At 35.9% G+C, this 21,403-nt stretch overlaps 1 protein-coding gene across 2 annotated transcripts in view; it reads left to right on the top strand.

Annotated features, from left to right (window-relative positions):
• The window catches only part of SBF2 (SET binding factor 2), a 391,687-nt gene that overhangs the window by 273,120 nt on the left and 97,164 nt on the right, over nt 1-21,403 (top strand). For both annotated transcript variants that reach the window (XM_019728981.3, XM_019728975.3), the window contains exon 17: nt 11,445-11,513. In XM_019728981.3, coding sequence (XP_019584540.3) covers nt 11,445-11,513 — 69 coding nt within the window. The remainder of the gene's footprint in view (nt 1-11,444; nt 11,514-21,403) is intronic.

Here is a 21,403-nt window from a genome sequence, read left to right as displayed (position 1 = left end):
CGCTTTTTCTGCATCTATTGAAATGATCATATGATTTTTTTCCTTTATTTTTTTATTTTTTAAATTTTATTATATGATTTTTATCCATCGTTAATGTGATGTATCACATTGATTGATTTGTGGATGTTGAACCATCCTTGCATGCCTGGAATAAGTCCCACTTGATCTTGGTATTATAGTCCTCTTAATGTTTTGTTGAATTTGGTTTGCTCTAGTATTTTGTTGAGGATTTTTGCATTCATGTTTATCAGGGATATTGGCCTGTAATTTTCTTGTGGTGTTCTTGTCCAATTTTGATATCAGGCTAATGTTGGCTTCAGAAAATGTGCTTGGAAGTGTTCTTTCCTCTTCTATTTTTGAAGAATTTGAGATTGATTAGTATTTACTCTTCTTTAAATGTTTGGTAGAATTCACCAGTAAAGCTGTCTGGTCCTGGACTTTTATTTGTTGGGAGATTTTTGATTACTAATTCAATTTCCTTACTAGTAATGGGCTTCAGATATTCTACTTCTTCCTGACCCAGTCTTGGTAGCTTGTATGTTTCTAGGAATTTTTTCATTTCTTCTAGATTTTGAAAGATAGATTAGGTCTTATACAGATATATACTAAGGTATATGTGTGTTAATTAATGATATGTTTTGCTCTTGTTGGTTCCTAGACTGTCCATAACGGGTCTTATAAACTATACTCAAAACTGATAGCTTCTCTATATGATAAGTTTGCTTTAGCTCTTGCCTTTCCCTCCTGTACCCTCTGCCCCCAATTGTCCAAAGCTGAGTCACCCAACCTAGAATAAATTTTTTCTCTTCCCAATTTTGCCCATCTCTTCATGAAAACAAAAAAAAAAAAAAACCCTGATTCCTCTTTTGCTATAAGAATTCCTCTCTTTTTCCAATAACTTTGCCACTTTTTTCTCACATCCAGTACCTTTGCAGTCCCTACAGCCTTTGTTGTCTTTTCTGCAGCAGTCCTACCTAGATAGATTCTTTCTATTTTGTATATTTTTGTGTTATTTAAGAAAGTTACACCCAGAAAACAAATGGACAAAGGGTAACTGACTTAACAGAAAATACTTTCCTGTATTTTATCCATTGTATCTTGACTTTCAAAAAGATTTTCATAAATAATGCTGCTGAGCAATTATAGTCTTACAATTAAATTTTTTTTCTGCCAATGCCTATTTTTAACTATTTACAATGACATTCCAGAATGTGGAATTAGGAGGATGGGAGGAAAGCAGAGAAGCATTCTGATTTAGACTGCAGAATTACCCCCAAAGGCTCAGTAATTGGTAGGAGTAACAAAGTTATAGCCATGGTGAAAGTCCAAACAAAGGTAGTAAGTATGAAGAAAAGGGAACAAATGACAAAGTGATGAAGACAGAATTAACAGTATTTGATTAAGATTCAAGAGGGAAGTAATTATAGAACTGTTTAATTTACAGCCTCCAGCACAGTGCACCTAGTTCAACTAAAGATATTTGTTGGATGGATACGTGGAAGGAAGGTCACATTGGAAGTATCAACTTGATATTTGATTGAATGTAAGGGTGTGTAATGTGATACAAAGGTTTCTGGCTAGGTGACTAAATCAAGTCTGGTCTTTTTTAACCAAGGTGGTATGAAAGAATATTGGGCTTGAAGGCAGGGGAAGGGAGTAGAGATAATTCAGTTTAAGATATATTGACTTTGAGATCTTTGCAAGACATTGGATTGCAGGTGTCTAGTCAGCTGGAGCTGCAGAAGGTGGTCTAGGCTGGAAATAAGATTTCAGTGCCACATTATACCATAGAAATGGTTGAGCCAGTCTGAGGAAAGTAAGTAATATAAAAGAAGAGATCTGAGGATGAAAAAAATTGAGAAATACTGATATTTAAGGGGTGGGCAGAATAATAAAGATATTAAAACAAAAGGGTCATTAGATGTAATAGATCTAGTAGAAAGTCGGGTTATGGAGGCCAAAGAAGAAAATTAGTTTAAGAAGGAAGTGCCTGTATAAAAAATAAAGTTAAATTATACGATTAAATATGTAATTTGTGATTAGGAAAAATACGAAGTAGAGACACCAAAATGTTACATTGGTTGCTTAAAGGTTGTGGGATTTATCGCAAGATGTTTTTCTTTTCACTTATCTGTGTTTCCTACATCTTTATGAGATGGAAGTTTTGTTTTTTAAAGGGAAGCAGTGTTAAAAAAAGAAAAAGGAGGATGGGGAGGAGGATCTTAACAAATGGTGTGGAGGTTAAATTAAATATCTAAACATTATCCATTTGGTTGGCAAGTAAGAGGTCATTGGTAATGACCTTTGCCAGTGAAAATGGGGTTGGGGGTTTCAGAAGGCCAAAATCAATCTAGAGGGGGTTTATCTTTTGCCTAGTATCTAGTTTTATGTTGTTATTAAGAAATAAGTTCAGAACTGTACGTTGTTTTCTTAGGATTCCCAGGACTGCTTTCATGTTACTACCCTGACCTTATGTAACACTTCACATTTTACTGAGTGTCTTTCTTATCAGTGCTTCGGAAAAAAAATATATATTTAACCACAGGGTTGATAATTCTTTGCCTAGTTAACTTTAAGGATGGCTATATATAGTTGAGTCTCATTTTCATATCTTTCCTTCATTGCATTTTGACTTTCAAAAAGATTTGAACTTGATTTTTACTTTCAAAACTGTTTTCATAAATAATGCTACTGGGCAATTATAGTCTTAGACTATAAATTTTTTCTGCCAATGTCCATTTTTAACTACCCTGTTTCCCCAAAACTAAGACCTAGCTGAACCATCAGCTCTAATGCATCTTTTGGAGCAAAAATTAATATAAGACCCGGTCTTAGCTTTACATAAGACCGGGTCTTATATTATATTATATAAGACTGGGTCTTATATAGCATAATATAACATAACAACAACATAACACCGGGTCTTATATAAGACCAGGTTTTATATTAATTTTTGCTCCAAAAGATGCATTAGAGCTGATGGTCCAGCTAGGTCTTATTTTTGGGGAAACACAGTATTTACAATGACATTGCAGAATAGTCTTCTTGAAACTAAGGGTGAGTTAAGTTTTCCTGTGCTGTTATGTTATCGTTATTTTTACAGTATAAATCATGAAGAAAATTGTCTCTAGTTATTGTGATAATTGGTTATATAAAGATTTGATTGTTTTATCTTTTGATATTATATAAGCAGCATAATAATAACTTATGGACTTAAAATGCTTTTAAAAAGAACTATTTTTCTATATAACTTGACTTATATACATGAAGGTTTTCTAATGTAAAAGGTTATTCTATAGGTTTTATTTATTGGTTAGCTCTTCTAAATGTGATTAGCCCTTGTAAATGTGACAGATTTATAATTCACTCTTTTTTTACCTCCCAGGAACTTAAGATATAGTCTTTTGGGGGAGGGGCAGCAAAAGAAAGCAAACAAAATATACAGTATAGGAGCTACTTTGAAACTATGTAAACTATATAAATTATTAATGTTATCGCTTCATGGTTAAGTCCACCAGCTTTTCCTTGCTTTGAAGATGGAGGAAGCAGTTTATCAATTAGAGTTTCTTTTTGAAGCGCTCTCTTTCCTTGCCTTCTATGATGAAGCATTTCCTACATAGCCTCCTACCTCTCTGGCCATTCCTTCTCCATCTTTGAAAGCTCATACTTCTTCACTTGGCCTTTAATTTTTCAAGACTTATATTCTTTTTTCCCCCCTTCTCATTCTATACCCTCTTCAAGGATGATCTCATCTACACCCACAACTTAAATTACCACCTGAACATCGATAACTCACAAGTTTATTTCTCTCCCCCCAGACCTTTTCTCTGAGCTCTATACCCACATAGCCTATTGGCTACCTGGTACTTTGTTTTCATGTCTCAAATACACTTCACCTTTAATAGTTACAAACTGAACTCATGATATCCATCTCCTCTACTCCTCAGGCCTCGAACCTGATCCCCTTACATCGTTCCCAATCTCAGCAAATGGCATCATCATTGATCCAGTTATACAAACAGAAATCTAAGATTCCTGACAGTTTCTTCTGCCTCAACTAAGTTGTACTGATTTTTACCTCATACAAATCTTTTAACTCAGCCTTCTTCTCTCTACCTCCATATCTAATACCCTACTCAAAGCTATCATTATTCCATTTAGACTGCTACAGTACCCTTCTGAGCATCATCCCACGTCTATACTTGTTCTAAACCCATTCATCATCCTGTAGCCATAGCGATCTTTTCAAACTCTAGATCTGTCCTAGCCTGGCCTCCCCAGAAAACAGAATCCAAAGCAAAGATATGTGTAGTACTATGTTATTGGGAAGTTGTTTCAGATTGGAAACAGATTCAGAGTCAGAGTTTAGTGCAAAAGATGTTTGTTAGTATTGTTGGGGTCAACACCTGTGGAAGGGAGGAAAAAGTAGAACTGGCCAGAAGGAGAAGTCAGGCAATATTGTTGTTGGCCCAAAGATAGCCTCAGCGAAACCCACACAGTTCCGGAGCCAGAATTGTCCCACATTAAGCCAAAGTGATTGGGTCTTTATACCCCCACCTTGATTGAATATTCAGTATTCAATGAATATTGAATATTGGCTGCCTCGAGAAGGGCTGTTGACAGCACTCCTAGTCATGGGGGCAACAAGTCCTTCCTTGAAGGGGTATCCGGATAGGGCATTGCCATGTTCACCCCTTGTGCTACTTGGCTCCACCTCTTAATACTCGTATGTATCTAGGAAAAGTTCCTCCAGAATTCTAGTGTTCCTTTGTTGCTGGGAGAAGCTTTGAAAAGGGTAACTGGGAAAATCTTTAGCCCCTGCTACTATAGCTGATCGTAGGTTGCAAGTGATACTTACCTCCCTTCTCTACTATCCATTCCTGATTCCGTTATCCCTAACTAGCATCTCTGTTGTTTTTAGTGGCTTCCTGGCAACATGACCCAGGCCCTCATCCTGGAGGGATCTTAGTCCCTGGTCACCATGTCTTTCTCAGCTCAGGGCTTCTGCACTGGTTCATTTTACATCAGAATTTGGCAAGGAAGTACCAAGAGGTACCCAGGGACTTACCCAAGTGCCAAACATACTCCTCCGTACTCCCACGTGTAGCATTAGCCCTACCCCCACCTGGCATTCAGGTTTGGTTATCTCTGTCAGAACAATAACTCTTTTGTTATCTTCTGGTCCCTGGGCATTCAGAGCCTAAAGTGTCTTAGTAATAGCTGTAGTTTATAGATTGATGAGATTCTTGTTTTGTCCTCTGGTAGAAATATTCTTCCTTTGTGGTCTAGAATTTCTAACCTTGCAGAGCTCAGAGTTACAGCAATGGAAGGTGCAAATTCTCCAAGTGGATCACTGGGTGTGATGGTAAGCAGGGCTTATTGATTCCTGTATCCGCTAAAGAGCCCTTCCCTGCCTGAGGTCCCACTCAAAGCCGGGAGCTTTTTGTGTCACTTGGTATGAACCAGAGCAGTAGTCCTGGATGTGGAATATTCTACCTCTATAACCCCAAGAGGCCTACAGAAGTAGTGCTTCTTTCCTCACGGTAGGAGATATAAGATACAATAAGTTACCCTTTATTTTGAATGAGATGTCCTAGAATTCTAGAACCTCCATAAGGTTTTTCTCCCATGCTCTGTAGTCCATATGTATGTCTTACCAAGGTTTGCAACACAGTAGCCACTTCTTGCTCGTCCAGACTGATGAGTATGATATCGTCAATGTGGTAAATCAGTATAATGTTCTATATGATGTTCAGATGGTCCAAATTTCTTCAGACTGAATTTGGATGGGAGGGGGTTTGGTTAACATATTTTTAAGCAAAATTGCAAATGTTTACCATTGTCCATTTCATACGAATGCAGACTGTTTCAGACCATCCTCTCTGATAGGAATAGAAAAGAACATAGTCACCAAATCAGCGGTTGCATATAATACACTAGAAGCCATGATAGTCTGCTTTAGCAAAGGCAACACAACTTTGTTATATAACTGCAGTTGGAGCTACTGCTTGATTGAATTTGCTGTAGAATACTTTCATGCTCCAGAATCTGTCTGCTTTCTGCAGACACCAGACTGGAGAATTAAATACAGAGTTATGACAGAGGCCATCACTCCTGCATCCTTTAGATCCTTAAGAGTGGAGCTAATTTTCACTATCACCACCAGTAAATCCATTTAAAATAGGGGCTAAAATTTCATACCAAATGGTGGGGAAAGTGTTTGTTTGACGTTACATTTAAAAGAAGAAATTATAAAATTTTATTTTAACAAATACTTAAGTTACAGTATTTATCATGTGTTCATATTTTTTAGAACCCAAGCATGAATCTGACTTTTGTTTTGGGGAGAGAAGAGTATTTAAAATAATTTTTCTAACAAAATTGCATGATAGCTTACTTTTTGTTTGGCTTTTATAGCACTATCCTAAAGATGATCATTTTTGCAAAAATATTTAAAGCCTTCATTATTTTCCCCTAGAGACTCAATCTTTTGACATCAAATCATTTTCTTTTGAAGTACATATCATGAAAGCATCGAACTGATTATCTTTTTACTTGATCTAACTTTGTTGGATTATCCTTTGTATCCTATGATTTGATTTAAACAATTCTTTCACATCACTATGGTAGATTTTATGAAATCCTACATTGTATTGGCACATGTTTACCTTTATATATTTGATGGGATAAATAGAGATAGAGGCTAAGGTTAATCAAGAAGGTATGTTTCAGTGCTGACTAATTTGATGATGATGATGATGATGATGATGATGATGATAGTGGTGGTAATGTATTCTTTTTGTCTTAATTATTTGGTTCAAAATTGTGTTTGGGAGATTCATCCATGATATTGGATATAGCTATAATTCATATTTTTACTTTCATGTAGTATTCCTTTATATCATTATACCACATATTATTCATTCTACCAAATGTCTTTTCTCATTTATCCTATTTGATACCCTTTGCAAATGAAGCCTAAATTCTTTTCCCACACTCCTGTTAGGCATATTTTAGAAGCATTGACTTGATCCTCTATATTTCTTAACTTTTAAAAAATTCCTGAAGATAGAGATGACATAAAAGGATACATGACAAAAAAGTTTTTCTTCCAGCCCTTCCTTTGCATTTAAATTTTAGCAATCACATTTAAATTTTTCAATTGCTTTTTCATAGATGTAATATAGTTTCAAACTATCTTGAGGACATTATTTATAATTACTGGAAGACTTCTTCTTTTGCCTAAATTATGTGTTTCCACAGATGCCATTTTTAGATTTTGTTCCATGCCTTATTGCATTTAAGAGTCAAAGAGAACATAGAGGTTTAAAGCACAGATATTGTAGTGAGAGTACCTAGTTTTGAATTCTGGATCTGCCATTTGTGGGCACGTAATCCCAGGCAAATATTTAAACTGTGAGAAGCTCAGTTACTTCATCAACAAAGTGGGCATAATTAATTATATAGTATCTATTTTCTAGAGATGTTGTAAAAATTAAATGAAATAATTTGTATAAATTCATACTTAAAACCTGTCTGATACTTAGTAAACACTCAATAAGTGTTAGCTATTATTACTATATGCCAGGTGCAGTGTTCTAGTTTCCAGGCATATAAAATTGAAGCAGATTTGGCCCATTTTCTCAAAAACTTAAACCTAGATATTATTTGTCATGACTAGCATTCACCTTCTATCCCAATGGGAATCATGGTACATAGTAAATGACCATAGTATTCAAAATTGTGATACATTCTCTACGGTTGTGTAAGTTTATTTAGCATTAAAATATAACCTGAGGCTGAAACTACAGTAAGAATTTGTGTGTACATGTACGTGCGCGCACTTAGCACTGCACTTGGAAAGGGTAGGAAAATATAGGAGCATGCATATGGAGGTGCCAAGAGGGAACGATGTAAATAACAAAGCAAGGCATAGATGGTATTCCTAGGAGTATTAGATATGGTAGGAATACCTATGATGTGGAAAGAAGATGATAAGTAAAGCTTGCAGCAGTAGGGTCATATGGTCAGTTGGGTGTGGAAATGGGTCCACACCATGGAAGGCTTACAAGCCTAGAAGAAGAGTTTGATCATTATCCTGTAATGGTCAGAACACAGCTGACATTTTTGAGCAGGAGAGTAATATAATATAAAGAGGTATTTTGGCTTTGGTCGTTTTATAATGTTTGCCCCTGTATAGAAGGTGCAAATGTTCTCAATGTTTGGACAATTCAAAAAACATTTTTTTTCCAAGCTATGTCTAATTTAAACTCTAAAGAAAAGTCAGTTGTATAAGACATTTATGCAAAAGACAGTTGTGCCTTTCGATCGTTTTTTTTTTTTTTCTTTAATGTTTAAATGTATCGTTTTTGAGAGATTCCAAAGTTTTATGAAATAAGAATGCTGGTCATGACAGTTCAAAGGTATGCAGATTGAAAGTACGAAGTAATTGAGGGTAATGGGAAATTAAGATTGCAGGGCTCACTCTTCAATTGTAGCAGGAAAATTAAAGGAAAACTACATAGCAAATTTCAGAATAAAACATGTATAAGTATTCAAGTCCTTGCAAGTTTATAAATTGCCTGGTATGCCTGTAACTACATTGCTATTATGTGGCCAAAGCACGGGGACTCCAGGATGTGTATTTATGGACTGATTCCCCAATAGATAACTGCACTATTCCGGAATGCTGTTGCTATGTCAATAGTTGTAGAATTATTGTTCTAAAATTTTCCCATTTTTCAACCTAATTAACTTAGAATGTCTCTAACGTGATTTGCAAAGAATTTTATATTTATATTTTGCAATCAGCGTTTGACTGGCGCTCAGGTTTGAGACATGCACTACAATGTGTAAACATTTTGTAAGATAATAAATAGCTCCTAAATGTTTTATGATTGCCTGTTCCCTGCTAATTGGTCATGGATTGAAATTCCCCATTGTTTAATTTTTTTTAATTTGTGGGAAATTTTTATAAATGAGTGTGTTGGACTTCATATCACAGCTGTTGTCATTTAAAGTTTGGACAGAATTGTTACAAATGAAGCCCTGCTGTGAAATCAAAGTCCAAAGGCATCTTGGCATCCCAACCATTTCCTTAGGAGAAGATTACAGCTCAAGTCTGTTGAACTTTATTGCCTTGGGCCTCATGACAGTCTTCAAAAACATGCAAGGCATTTCTGTTAAAGAAACTCAGATGTGCTAGGACACAGGGGATGACATTCTTGTGCATAACAGTGTCCTGAGCAAGGGGGTGAGGACTAAGTCAGGCAGAAAAAGATGATTCACACTTTCGCCGTATTCCGGGATTATTTTATAAAATCCATGGAGATGGTAGAGAACAGGAGCCAAATAGGAAAAAGGTGTGGTGTTTTCCTGCCTGGCCTAACTGTACACTTTTTCCCAGTTTATTGAGGGAAGTATAATTGACAAATAAAATTGTAATATATTTAAAGTGTACAACGTGATGATTTGCTATAGTATATACATTGTGAAAGGATTCTGAAAACCGTTAATTAACGTATCCATCACCTCACATATTCACTTATTGACCTTTTTTTGGTGAGAATACTTAAGTTCTATTCTCTTAGCAAATTTCAGTTACACAATACAGTTTTATCAACTATAGTCACAATGTTATACATTAGGTCCTCAGATCTTCTTCATCTTATAATTGAACCTCTCCCTATTTCCCCAAGTCCCAGCCCCTGCAACCACCATTCTACTCTGTGTTTCTGAGTTTGACTTTTTCTTTTTAATTCCACTTATAGATGATACCATGAAGTATATGTCTTTCTCTATCTGGCTTATTTCACTTACCATAATGCCCTCCAGATTCATTCATGTTGTTGCAAATAGCAGGATTTCCTTCCTTTTTAAGGCTGAATAATATTCCAGTGTATATATAAACCACATTTTCTTTACCATTCATTCATTGGTGGCTATTTAGGTTGTTTCCATACCTTGGCATTGTGATAATGCTGCAACGAACATGGGAGTACAGATAATCACTTCAAGATAATGATTTCAGTTCCTTTGGCTATATACCCAGAAATGGGATTACTGGTTTATATGGTAGTTCTGCTTTTAATCTCATGAGGAACCGCATACTGTTTTCCGTAGTGCCTGTACCAGTTTACATTCCTACCAGGGTAATGTACACACATTTCCTTTTCCCTACATCCTCACCAGCACTTGTAACTTTTTGTCTTTTTTATCATAGCCATTCTGACAGGTATGAGGTGATATCATTGTGGTTTTGATTTGCATTTCGCTGATGATTAATGATGTGGAGCACTTTTTCGTGTACCTGTTGGCCATTTGTATGTCTTCTTTGGAAGGAAACATGTCTGTTTAGTTCCTTTGCCCAGTTTTTAATTGGGTTATTTGTTTTTTTCCTATTGAGTTGTATGAGTTCCTTGAAAATTTTGGATATTAATTCCTTCCTGGATAAGTAGTTTACAAATATTTTCTCCCATTCAGTAGGCTGCGTTTTTATTTTATTGATGGTTTTCTTTGCTGTGCAAGAGCTTTTTAGCTTGGATCATACAGTATTTGCTGGCTTATTTCACTTAGCACATGTCCTCAAGTTTCATCCATATTGTAGCGTGTGTCAGAATTTCCTTCCGTTTTAATGCTGAATAATATTCCATTTTGTGTGCACATGCATGTGTGTGTGTGTGTGTGTGCACGTGTGCACACATGCACACACACATTTTGTTTATTCATTCATCTAGGTATTGGGTTGCTTTCACTTTTTGGCTATTCTGAATAATGCCACTATGAACATGAATGTACAAATATCTATTCAAGTCACTGTTACTTTGGGTACATACCCAGAAGTAGAATTGATGGATCTTATGGTACTTCTATTTTTCAGTTTTGAGAAACTGCCATACTGTTTTTTACTAGCAGCTGAACCATGTTACATTCCCACTGAGATTTTCTGACTATCCCACCCAATAGGTTTCAGCATCAGTGATATTTCTTGCCTGATCAATAGCAAAATACCCTTTGTATGTAACACTTAAGAGAGAACAAATATTTCCAATCAGTTATAAGATGTCTCAAAGAAGTTAAAATGTGAAAAAATGTGTATCTTAGACTCAATGAAATACTATAGTTAAATATACTAAAAGCCCCTCCAAATTTTTTTTGTATAAATTACACACTTTGTCACAATTTTGTAAAGCAGGTAAGTAAAGGTAGCTGCTCACCACTGGTATATGAAAATATCTTTCTCAAATGTATTTTTATCTCATTTCTAAAAGAATGTGCTTCAGGGACAGAATTTCTTTTTTCAAACTTACCTCAGTGCTAAGCCTTAGTGACAATTTGGAATAAGTAAGAACCCCATAGGACAGGAAACAATGTATTTCAGATTTTTATTTCCATATATTTGTGATTTCTGATAAATGTCCTAATACTAATTTGTTTTGTTTAAGGATTGTTCAAGTTTAGAAGAATATAACATTGCTGCAGCATTACTCCCTTTGACCAGTGCTTTCTATAGGGTAAGTTGTATTGATCTATATGTAAGCTCATTATAATTTGTATAAATGTACTCAGTACAAGAATCCTGTCCCCTTTGGATATCTAAGACATATCTGTAGTTATATTTATTATAACATTTATTGCATACTATGTATAGAAAATTTAATCTATAATACTAAATCATCTCTTAAGATAGAATCACACCCATTTCATTCCTGCTTTATTTTTCTTTATAGCAATTTATAACAACTGAAATTATGTTATATATTGATTTGTTTACATTTGACTATTTTCCCCCACTACAGAAAGTAAGTTCCATGAGGTTGGGATATTATCTGTCTTATTCGATGCTGTATCCTAAGGTCAACCAGTAAATATTTGTTGAATGAATGAGTGAACAAATGAACAAACTAAATAACTAAATGGAGGCAGAAATTAGAGTTTAACTTCAATGGCAATTTCTTTGAACCTTCTGAGAATTTTCTGGAATGTTTAGTGACTCTCTTAATTCTGTCATATATTACATTTTCCATCCATGCCTTTTCATAAAAAGATTAGTTTTATGGCAAACAAATTCAGCAAATTCGTCTTACTCTCTCTTTTCCTATGAAGGATTTGTAAGAAGTTAAATAGCCACACTCTGAACAGCGCATTTAACACATCCTTCTGAGATGTGCTATAGGAAATGATAAACCTGTGGCAGCCAGCCGACTCACTGTTCAGCCATACACAGTTAACTTCAGGAGGCCTGGGACTTCAAGAAGGTAGTGTGGAAGGACTTCTGACTTAAGCTGCTCCCTGTTTTCATGGGCTCTAAGTCAGGAGAGCTTATTCAACATTCCCAGATCTGTTTTAGTAGAGAACTAGGCACCAGATACAATGCCTCATGTAGAGTCCTAGCCATGAAATGATCGTGCCCTCAGATGCTAGCCCTCAGATGTCTTATTCTTTCTGTTCTGCCTGTCTTTTTTTGTGTGTTATCCACCATTTCTAACTGGTGTAGCCTAGCTACTTTTTTAGTAGCTAGTAGGCACTCAATAAATATTTATTGATAAGGCCAGTTTTTTAAAAACTTTATTCAAATAGTCTGTCTACAATCTCAGAGTTAAAGGTCTTATTCCAACAAGAGCGCTTTCTCTGCCGCAAAGTCACTGCATATCCTTCTTTTTTCCTACTTGCCTTCCTATCCTCTTGTAAAACAGATGTGGAATTTATGAGGTTCACACTTCTGAGAACTGGGAAGTCATACTGAGCATGCTCAGGAAACAAGTATAAGTCTCAATAATGTCAAACAAATGAGTTTTGGGTTTAGAACTAATGACATTGTCGAAGTTTGCGCATCGTCTTTTGGTCTTCCTTCTCAGCTTAAGCTCAGCTTCAGGTACCCCCAGTTTTTCTTTAATGCATACATACTAGCCTTCTCTGAACTTAGTTCTTTATCTCATTCCCCTGCTAGCATGGAGAACACTGTGACAAAAATAGGCCAGGTTCTCCTGGGTCCTAAGCCACCTAGGAAATTTGTCTCCATGTCTCAGAGCAGCCAGAAAACTCCATCCTATATCTAACTAGCTTCATAGCATCTAAGAGCGTTCACAGGGCATTTGTTTAAAAAATAAAATAAAATAAAGCGTTTAAAAATTTTCCCACTTTCAACATCTAAGATATTTTTAAACTTAGATATTATTATGTAGAAGTGAAAATAAGAAAAAACATAGGTAAAATAAGAATTGACAGTAGAAACTGAATTGTTCAAGTGACCCGTTGCACAATGGTTTGGTTTTTTCTTAAGCTGAATCGTTTAACCATTTTACAGTATGTGCTAGTGAGTGTTTGATCATGATAGCAGAAGTACCATGAATGATACGAAGTAAGGGATTTATAGGGACCAGCCCTTACACTGTTACGGAAGCTGGGAAAGAAGTTTATTGAAGGCTTTGAATTAGAGTCTACCTGTGGGCCTAACCTCGCTGTAGGTCCTCAGGGCAGCAGGTAGTCCTCCAACCGCGACAACCCATATGACCTGCAAGAGAAGCAGCATTATTGGCCATGGAGCTGCACATGTTCCTGGCTCTGCACTAGGAGACACGAAGGGAGGAGATCCGGCAGGAACTAGAGGATTTGTGGGCTCAGTTCCTTTTCCACATCAACAAGATGAACCAGCAGACCAATGACAGAGTACGAGTATATGACCTACAGCAGCTCCTGCCAGCCTGTACTGACCTTCAGAGTATAAGGGCTACTGCTTCATTTTTCCCTTCCAAATCTTGGACAAATTTCTCTTGTGGCCAACTCTAACCCAGAACCATGCAGGAAAGAGAATTCTGGGAAATATGCAAGGTCTGACAATTAAGTTCGCGAACTCATCCTAGAAAAAGTGCTGTATACCTCATTGCTGAATATCACTACAGACACCTTCAAAGTACTCCCCTGGGGAAGCTGTGCGCCAGTGCCTAGTCCACCCTTCAAATCCATTTTGGAAACTTTTCTGGAATGGCCATCAGAGCTGTCATCATATTATCCTTGATGTCCTGAATGTCATCAAAAGGTCTTCGTTTCAATATTTCCTTTATCTTCAGGTAAAGAAAGAAGTCATTGGGGGCCAGATCAGGTGAGTAGGGAGGGTGTTCCAATACAGTTATTTGTTTACTGGCTAAAAACGCGCTCACAGACAGTGCCATGTGAGCTGGTGCATTATTCTGATGCAAGAGCCATGAATTGTTGGTGAAAAGTTCAGGTCGTTTTTGTCTTTAACTTTTTCATGCAGCCTTTTCAGCACTTCCAAATAGTAAACTTGGTTAACTATTTGTACAATTGGTACAAATTCATAATGAATAATCCCTCTGATACCAAAAAAGGTTAGCTACATCGTTTTGACTCTTGATTTGGACTGACGGAACTTTTTTGGTCATGGGGAATTGGCTGACTTCCATTGTGCACTTTGATGCTTTGTTTCAGGGTTGTATTGGTACACCCATATTTCATCACCAGTGATAACACGGCCCAAAACATCGTCTTGCCTCTCCAAAAGGTCTTGGCAAACTTCGACTCTCCTTTGCTTTTGTTCATTAGTGAGCTCCTTCGGGACCATTTTTGCACACACCTTTCTCATGCCAAGATTTTCAGTTAAGATTTTCCTAACTGTTTCTCTATCAATGTTTACTTGGTCTGCTATGCTTCTCACAGTCAGCCGATGATTTTGACGCACAATGTGACGAATTTTTGCAATATTTTCGTCAGTTCTGCCCATTACTGGCCACCCTGACCTCTCTTCATCAGTGACATGTTCTCTCCCCTTGGAAAAACATTTAATCCATTTGTACACTGCCGTTTTCTTCATGGCATTATCTCCATAAACTTGGACTATCATGCCCTGATTTCACTTCTACTCTTGCCAAGTTAAACAAGAAATTTAATGTTTGTTCGTTGCTCTAATTCAAGCTCAGACATTCTTGTGATGGCACACAAAAACGTGTAACAACAGTCACGAACACCACTCAGCAAGATATCACCACACGTCGACACGAACACAGCTATGAGACACTGATATGCCAAGATTATGAAACCTTATGGAGCTGTTTGTACAGTGCTGCCAGTGGAAGCGCACAGTAGCAAGTTTGTGCACTTAATTGTCAGACCTCGTAGTTCCAGCTCAGCTCAGTTTACACAGTATAAAACCATTACACTGTGTTTTTTTAGTTCCATGGGACGTTTTATACAATCAGTTAACAAGTTAGACTAAATGCCTATGCTGTTTCTCTGTATTATCAAACTTAATACAAAGTTATGTTTTAATGGTGGGCTTATGGATTTAATTCTTTGTTGTTGGCTTGGTTTGACTTGATTTGGTTTGGGTGTGAATTAGTTAAGGTCCATTGAGGAGCCAGAAACCACAGCAGTAACTTGAGCAGGGAAAATTTAATATAAGGAGTTATTCAGTAGTAGCAGGGGTTAACTACTAAGAAGTGAAGAGAATTCCAAAGAACACAGGAATAGCAGATAAAGGGAGCAGCTACTACTTCTAGGACTCAGGCAGAGTACCCATGAAAGGAACAGACTTGGAAGAGGGCTCATCCCCAACGTGACTGAGCTTCAAACCTTGCTGGAAAGATATTGCTCTGGCCACTGGATGACAAAGAAATTCACTGAGGTGCCACAAACCAGGACTTGCCAGCTGGAAACTGCCTACTGGAGTTCTGGCAAGACTTGCTAAGAATCCACTCACTAGGGTGCCAGAGAAACTTGACAGGAAGCCACCATCTGGGGTACCACTGAGACTTACTAAATGGTGAGCATCCCCCTAGCAGGTGCATGAGACAGGAACCAGAAGGAAAAAGCACACCAGAACCAGGAAGACAGACCACTCATACTGCAATGTCCTTTCAGTACTCTTTAATGACAAAGCTTAGTAGTGTGCCAGCTGGCAAATGAGAAATGTTTACAGGTCCAGTTCCTGTCACCTTAAACAAGCAGAGCAAAGAAAGGTAGAATTGGAGGAAAGAAGCACCACATTGATAACTGACACTGAAGGGTTTAGGAGGATGAGGGTGGGTCATACTGATTCTTAAATACTTTCTAAATTTCTGTCTTATGGCAGATTATTTCTGGTGCATAGACTCTTTCTTCATTCAGGAAAATCTGTAGATGTAAATTGTATTCTCCTGGCCATAGGTTGCAAATGAGCCATTCTCATCTGTTCAGCCAGTATATATTCCTGGGCCATGCTCGCATTGCTTCAGAGAATGGTCTCAGCTCCATGTCTTTTTTAAACTTACTTTAAAAATATTTTTAATAACATTTATTCATCCTTTTTTTTCAACAGAACAAGTTTATTGAGCATCTCAATATACTAAGTTACTATGTCTGGCAATATCATGGGCAGCAATACGAATAAAACACTGACATGGCCACCAGGAGCTTATATTAGTCTAATACAATAAATAATTCCATCAATCAGACAGACATTTTCTAAAATAAAAGTAATACTTATACATGGTTAGAAAATTGAGATAGCACAGATACAAATGCAAAAGAAAAGCTCCCATTCCCACCTCTGACAGTTTCCCATTTCCTCTGATAGTTGATTTCTTCCTGAGGGGGTGAGGGTGTAAAGTCATGCTTTATTGCCAGAATATACAGATAAAATTATCTTTTTTAAAAAAACTAAAGTAATCAAACCATTCACAGTTTCCTTATATTGCTTTTTTCACTAAGTAGTACATCTTGGAGAGCCTTCCATATACCTTAGGTAGATAGCACGTATACCTAATTGTGTTTGATGACTGCATATATATATTCTTTTTAATGAAAAGATAGTATGTATACATGTTTAGCATTTTCATAAGAGCAGAATATTTCATTGGCCCAGATGAGATGTAATACTTGCCTTTTAGAGCTTTACTTAATATAGAAGATGTTCCACTTATAACATTGTCTATCTTAGATCCTTGGGAATTTGTTGTGACATCAGTTTAGGGGTTTTTTTCCCCTACAGTTTCTTCTCACTTTTCTCTCCTTTTAATAAGTTGTATGTAATTCATGCTTCTTTAACTTATGAAGCCTTTCTTGAAGGTCGTGCCTTAACAGCCAGATTTAAATTGTTAGGATTACTCCCCGTTCTCAGGCAACCACTAATTTACTTTCTGTCTCTATAAATTTGCCTTTTCTGTACATTTCATATAAATGAAATCATACAATATATGTTTCTTTATGTCTGGCTTCCTTTACTGAACATAATATATTTGACATTCGCACATGCTGGTAAAAGATTTCTTTAGGACTTTTAATTATTAATTAAGAATTTTCCATACCCAGAGTTCATCGGTCACCTTCTGTATTATTTCAAATTGTATCTAATTCAAAATGTAATGTATAATTAGACTAATTATATTCTAATATATACATTAGGAAAAAATTAGAAATGTAAAGCATGATTTTTCAGTTAGAAAAAATGTATAATTTACATTTCTGTCTACATGATCTTATAGTTCTTTGATTTTTGTATTGCTAAATTTTAACTTCTGTGTATACATTCTAAGTGAACATCCACTGGTTTATCTGAATGTAAATAAAATTTTAGACCTAGGTAGTATATCCATTTCAAAATATAAAAGCCTAAGGCAAATATATTCAGGGTAGTGTGATAGGAAATATCTTGATCACTCCCTGAAAAAAGTCATTTGTGTAAACCTTGCTTTCCTAATCAGAGAAGCAGAAAGTATACATGAAGGTATGTAGAACCACAGAATTTCCTGAGCATCTCCAGAATAATAACCTTCCTGCCACCAGACTAGCAGTAATTCTGTCTCAACCCCTGCCCTCCAAAATGAGTAACCTAAAATCTGTTACTTGCATCTTTCATGTCAAAGCTTGATATTTCTTGTGTAAGCCCATGTATCCTGTAGAACATGGTAAAGAACAGAAATCCCGAGGAAGGTGATGAGAATAATAGCTAATATTTATTGAATTCTTGCTATGTATACAAGATGCTATATTTGATTTACAGTACCTAATCCAACTCAATGAATATTATTCCCATCTTAAGGTGGAGGAAATATGGCTTAGAGAGAATCTGTCCCACTTAGCTAAGTTAGTGGCAGAGCCACAGATCAGACTCAGTTCTGTCGCATTCCAAAGCTTGCATTCTTGAGCTATAACAGATTCTCCATGTGAGTCCAATTTTTGCAGCATACTTCTGGGAGCTTTATCTGTCTTTTTGCTTAGAGGTATTGACTTGGCATCATTCCTACACCCTCATTTCTCCAACCCTTTTCACCCATATATCCAGCAGGGTGGGTACAAAGTCAGGAGATGCTGATTAATTGTATGTTATAGTTAATAAATAATTGTCACATATCATTACTTATAAATTTATAATTTCCATATCTTTCTAATAGAAAACATACCAAGTGCTCAAAAATCACACCATGTGCACTTTTGTATTTCTCTGATGATTTAGAAGTTACTTGAATAATTAACTGGGTTTGCCTCTTAATCATTAATATGGATCTGACTTGTCCTACTATAGATATGATAACTTATAGATAATTCTAACTGATAGATCCAAATGAATACACGTTCATGATATTATGATTGCTGCTAGAAGAAAAAATCTTATAGTAATACAAAAAATAGATATTTCACCAGTTCTTAACTTTTTATTTCCATTGGTAAATGACAAGAGAGTGTCTATAAAATATATAAAATAGGAAAAGAATTCTGTTTTTCTTAAGACTTCATGATCTGGATACATTGTATTCCCTACAAAAGGTCTCAAAGGATTACATTTTTGGCAAAAAAAAAAAAGGGGAGAGTGATGAAGCCCTTTTTTTTCATCTTTTTTTTTGCTGTAAAATCAAATACTAATCTTAAAAATAAGTCAGCAGAAAAAGGTTTGAGAGTGAAGACAGGCTAAATCCAAATTTGGCCTGGAAAAGAGATGAATGTGTTTATTATTGCAGATGCCTCCAGCACAGCAGAATTTCAGAATGGCCAAAAATAGTGTCTTGCTTTTATTTCCTCCCTTCATTTTCTTCTTGTTCTTTAGTACAACTTAGCATTCCTTTCTCCTCCTCCCTCTCATCACAACCTCTTCTTGCTCCTCACACTTTTTCTTTCCAGTTTTCGATGGCTGCTCCTTTCTTCTAGTTCCTAGAAAACCTCTGCTGAAAAACCATGTGTTATAATTAGTTTGGAATTGCTGTTCTTCATTAATATAAGTTTATATTCACTGTTTAAACTAGTGATAAAAAGGCATCTATGGAGTAATTTATTCAGAAGCTCCAGAACGGATATTAATTATTGTGTTTTTTCAGTGAAGAATTAATAAGTATTTGTGGAGTATTTTTCTAGACATTTCAACTCCTTTCATATTATGATCCATGGTTTGGGGCCCTTTTGTTCATTCTGCAGAAAATAAGGCAGCCGACTCTGGTCATTTCTCTATTCCAAAAGAAATTTAATCCAATTCAGTTCCGTAGACATTGAGCTACTACAATGTCCCAAGTGTTAGGAATACAAGGTGAACAAGTCATGGACTCTGCTCTTGAGGAGTGCACACACTTACAGAAAAGATAGTTTAGTAAAATAAATTATGAGTGTTCAAAAATAGATATAACGTAAGTACTGTAAGTACCTTAATTCCTGGTGCAGCAAGGGACACTACAAAGAAATTGTCACATTCGTACCTTGAAAGATAAATAGGCATTTGTATTACAGGTGGGGATGAGGTGAGGAGTGGGTGGGCAGGGAAGACATAAACATTACAGGCAGAGAAAACACTATGAATCACTAACTGGGACTTGTGACTGGAGATTGGCGGCAGAAAGAAAAAAAACGTAGTCTGTGGAACAGGGAAGGGCCTTGTGTGCCATGTTAAGGGATTTTAATAATGTATAAATAACAAGGATTTTTCACTTCTGCACTCATACTTTTTAAAAAAGATTTAAATAAACTAATAGCAAAAACAAATTTAAAGTAACGTGGTTACTTATAAATAACCCTCAGGCTATTCAATAATACTTAATATTTAAACCCTTCCCCGTCAGGCTTTCTAATCAGCTTTCCATGCTTTCCTGGGCTCATTCTTCATTGCCTCCTCTTTTGTTTTTTTTTCAAAGCGCTCCTGTTATTTCTTTTACTTCAGCTAGTCTTAGAGCATCCTTCAACATTAATATACATGAAAGCTACACAAGTCAAGACACTTTTATTAATGTTATAGAGAAAGTTGTTATTCACAAAGGATAATTTGTTACCAACAGTTAACCTTCAACCTCGAGATTTATTATCAATTTTCAATCAAAAAGGTTAACTCCAATCAATCTCTGAGAAATATACACCTTAGAGGAGGAGCCTGACATTTCTTCTAGATTACTGCATAACAGGGCAGAGTTTGAAATACAAATTACCATTCAACGTGGGGGTCAAACCAGATGCTTAGAAACAGGAAGATGGTCTGACTTAACTCTTTTCTTAGTTTTTTAATATTTGTTTTTCTGTTCTGGAATTTGGTGTCTTAAGGGGGAATAATGTCTACTATACTAAGAGATTGGGAGAACATAATGTGAGTCCAATTATTGTAAAGGGTGTTTTATAGACTAAGAAAAGATCAGACTCTTGGTTACATAAAATCCTCAGCTAAGTTCCAGAAACTTTTCATAAGTGCTTTGGGGAAACCATCTAATTTTAAAAGGATATTTAAAATATGTATATGTAATAGATTGGGTACCATTTATAAAAATATTCTTGCAAAAAAGTACACCATAGGGAATATAGTCAATAACACTGTAATAACTTTGTATGGTGCCAGGTGTGTACTCGACTTATCATGGGGATCGCTTTGTAAATTATGTAAATATCTAACCACTATGCTATACACCTGAAACTAATATAATATTGAATGTCAAATGTAATTGAAAAATAAAAAAGAAATAATCACAAAGTAACTGATAGTAAATATATATATATATACACACACACACACACACACACACACACACATATATAGAATCTTGAAAAGATTCTACATAATGATGGTACGTAATTACTTTCTTTTACTTAACTTAGTTTCCTCACTATTACTGGTTGATTTATTTGTTTAATTTGGTTCACAACAAACCGAAGTTTACATATAACTTCTTATGTTGCATGTGATCTAGACCCAACTACGTAGGCAATTGTCTGTATACTTTTCCAGTGTCACTAGAGCCCAATTAAACTGAATGACTTAATAGGAATAATGACACTCATAAGACCCTATCTATAAACTGTCATGTGAATATGATCTTTAATATATTAATGTTAATTTTAATATAACTATTATAGCTATTGGGCACAGAAAATAAATGAAAGAATAATAATAATCATGATTACTTTTATTGAATACTTCTGACATACCAGGAACTATGTGAAATGC

Source organism: Rhinolophus sinicus, chromosome 14, assembly GCF_057876585.1.
Source record: "Rhinolophus sinicus isolate RSI-liver-muscle chromosome 14, RSI-T2T, whole genome shotgun sequence".
In the NCBI taxonomy this organism is placed as follows: domain Eukaryota; kingdom Metazoa; phylum Chordata; class Mammalia; order Chiroptera; family Rhinolophidae; genus Rhinolophus; species Rhinolophus sinicus.
Note: the sequence above shows the minus strand (reverse complement) of the source record. Positions and strands in the feature narration are given on the sequence as shown.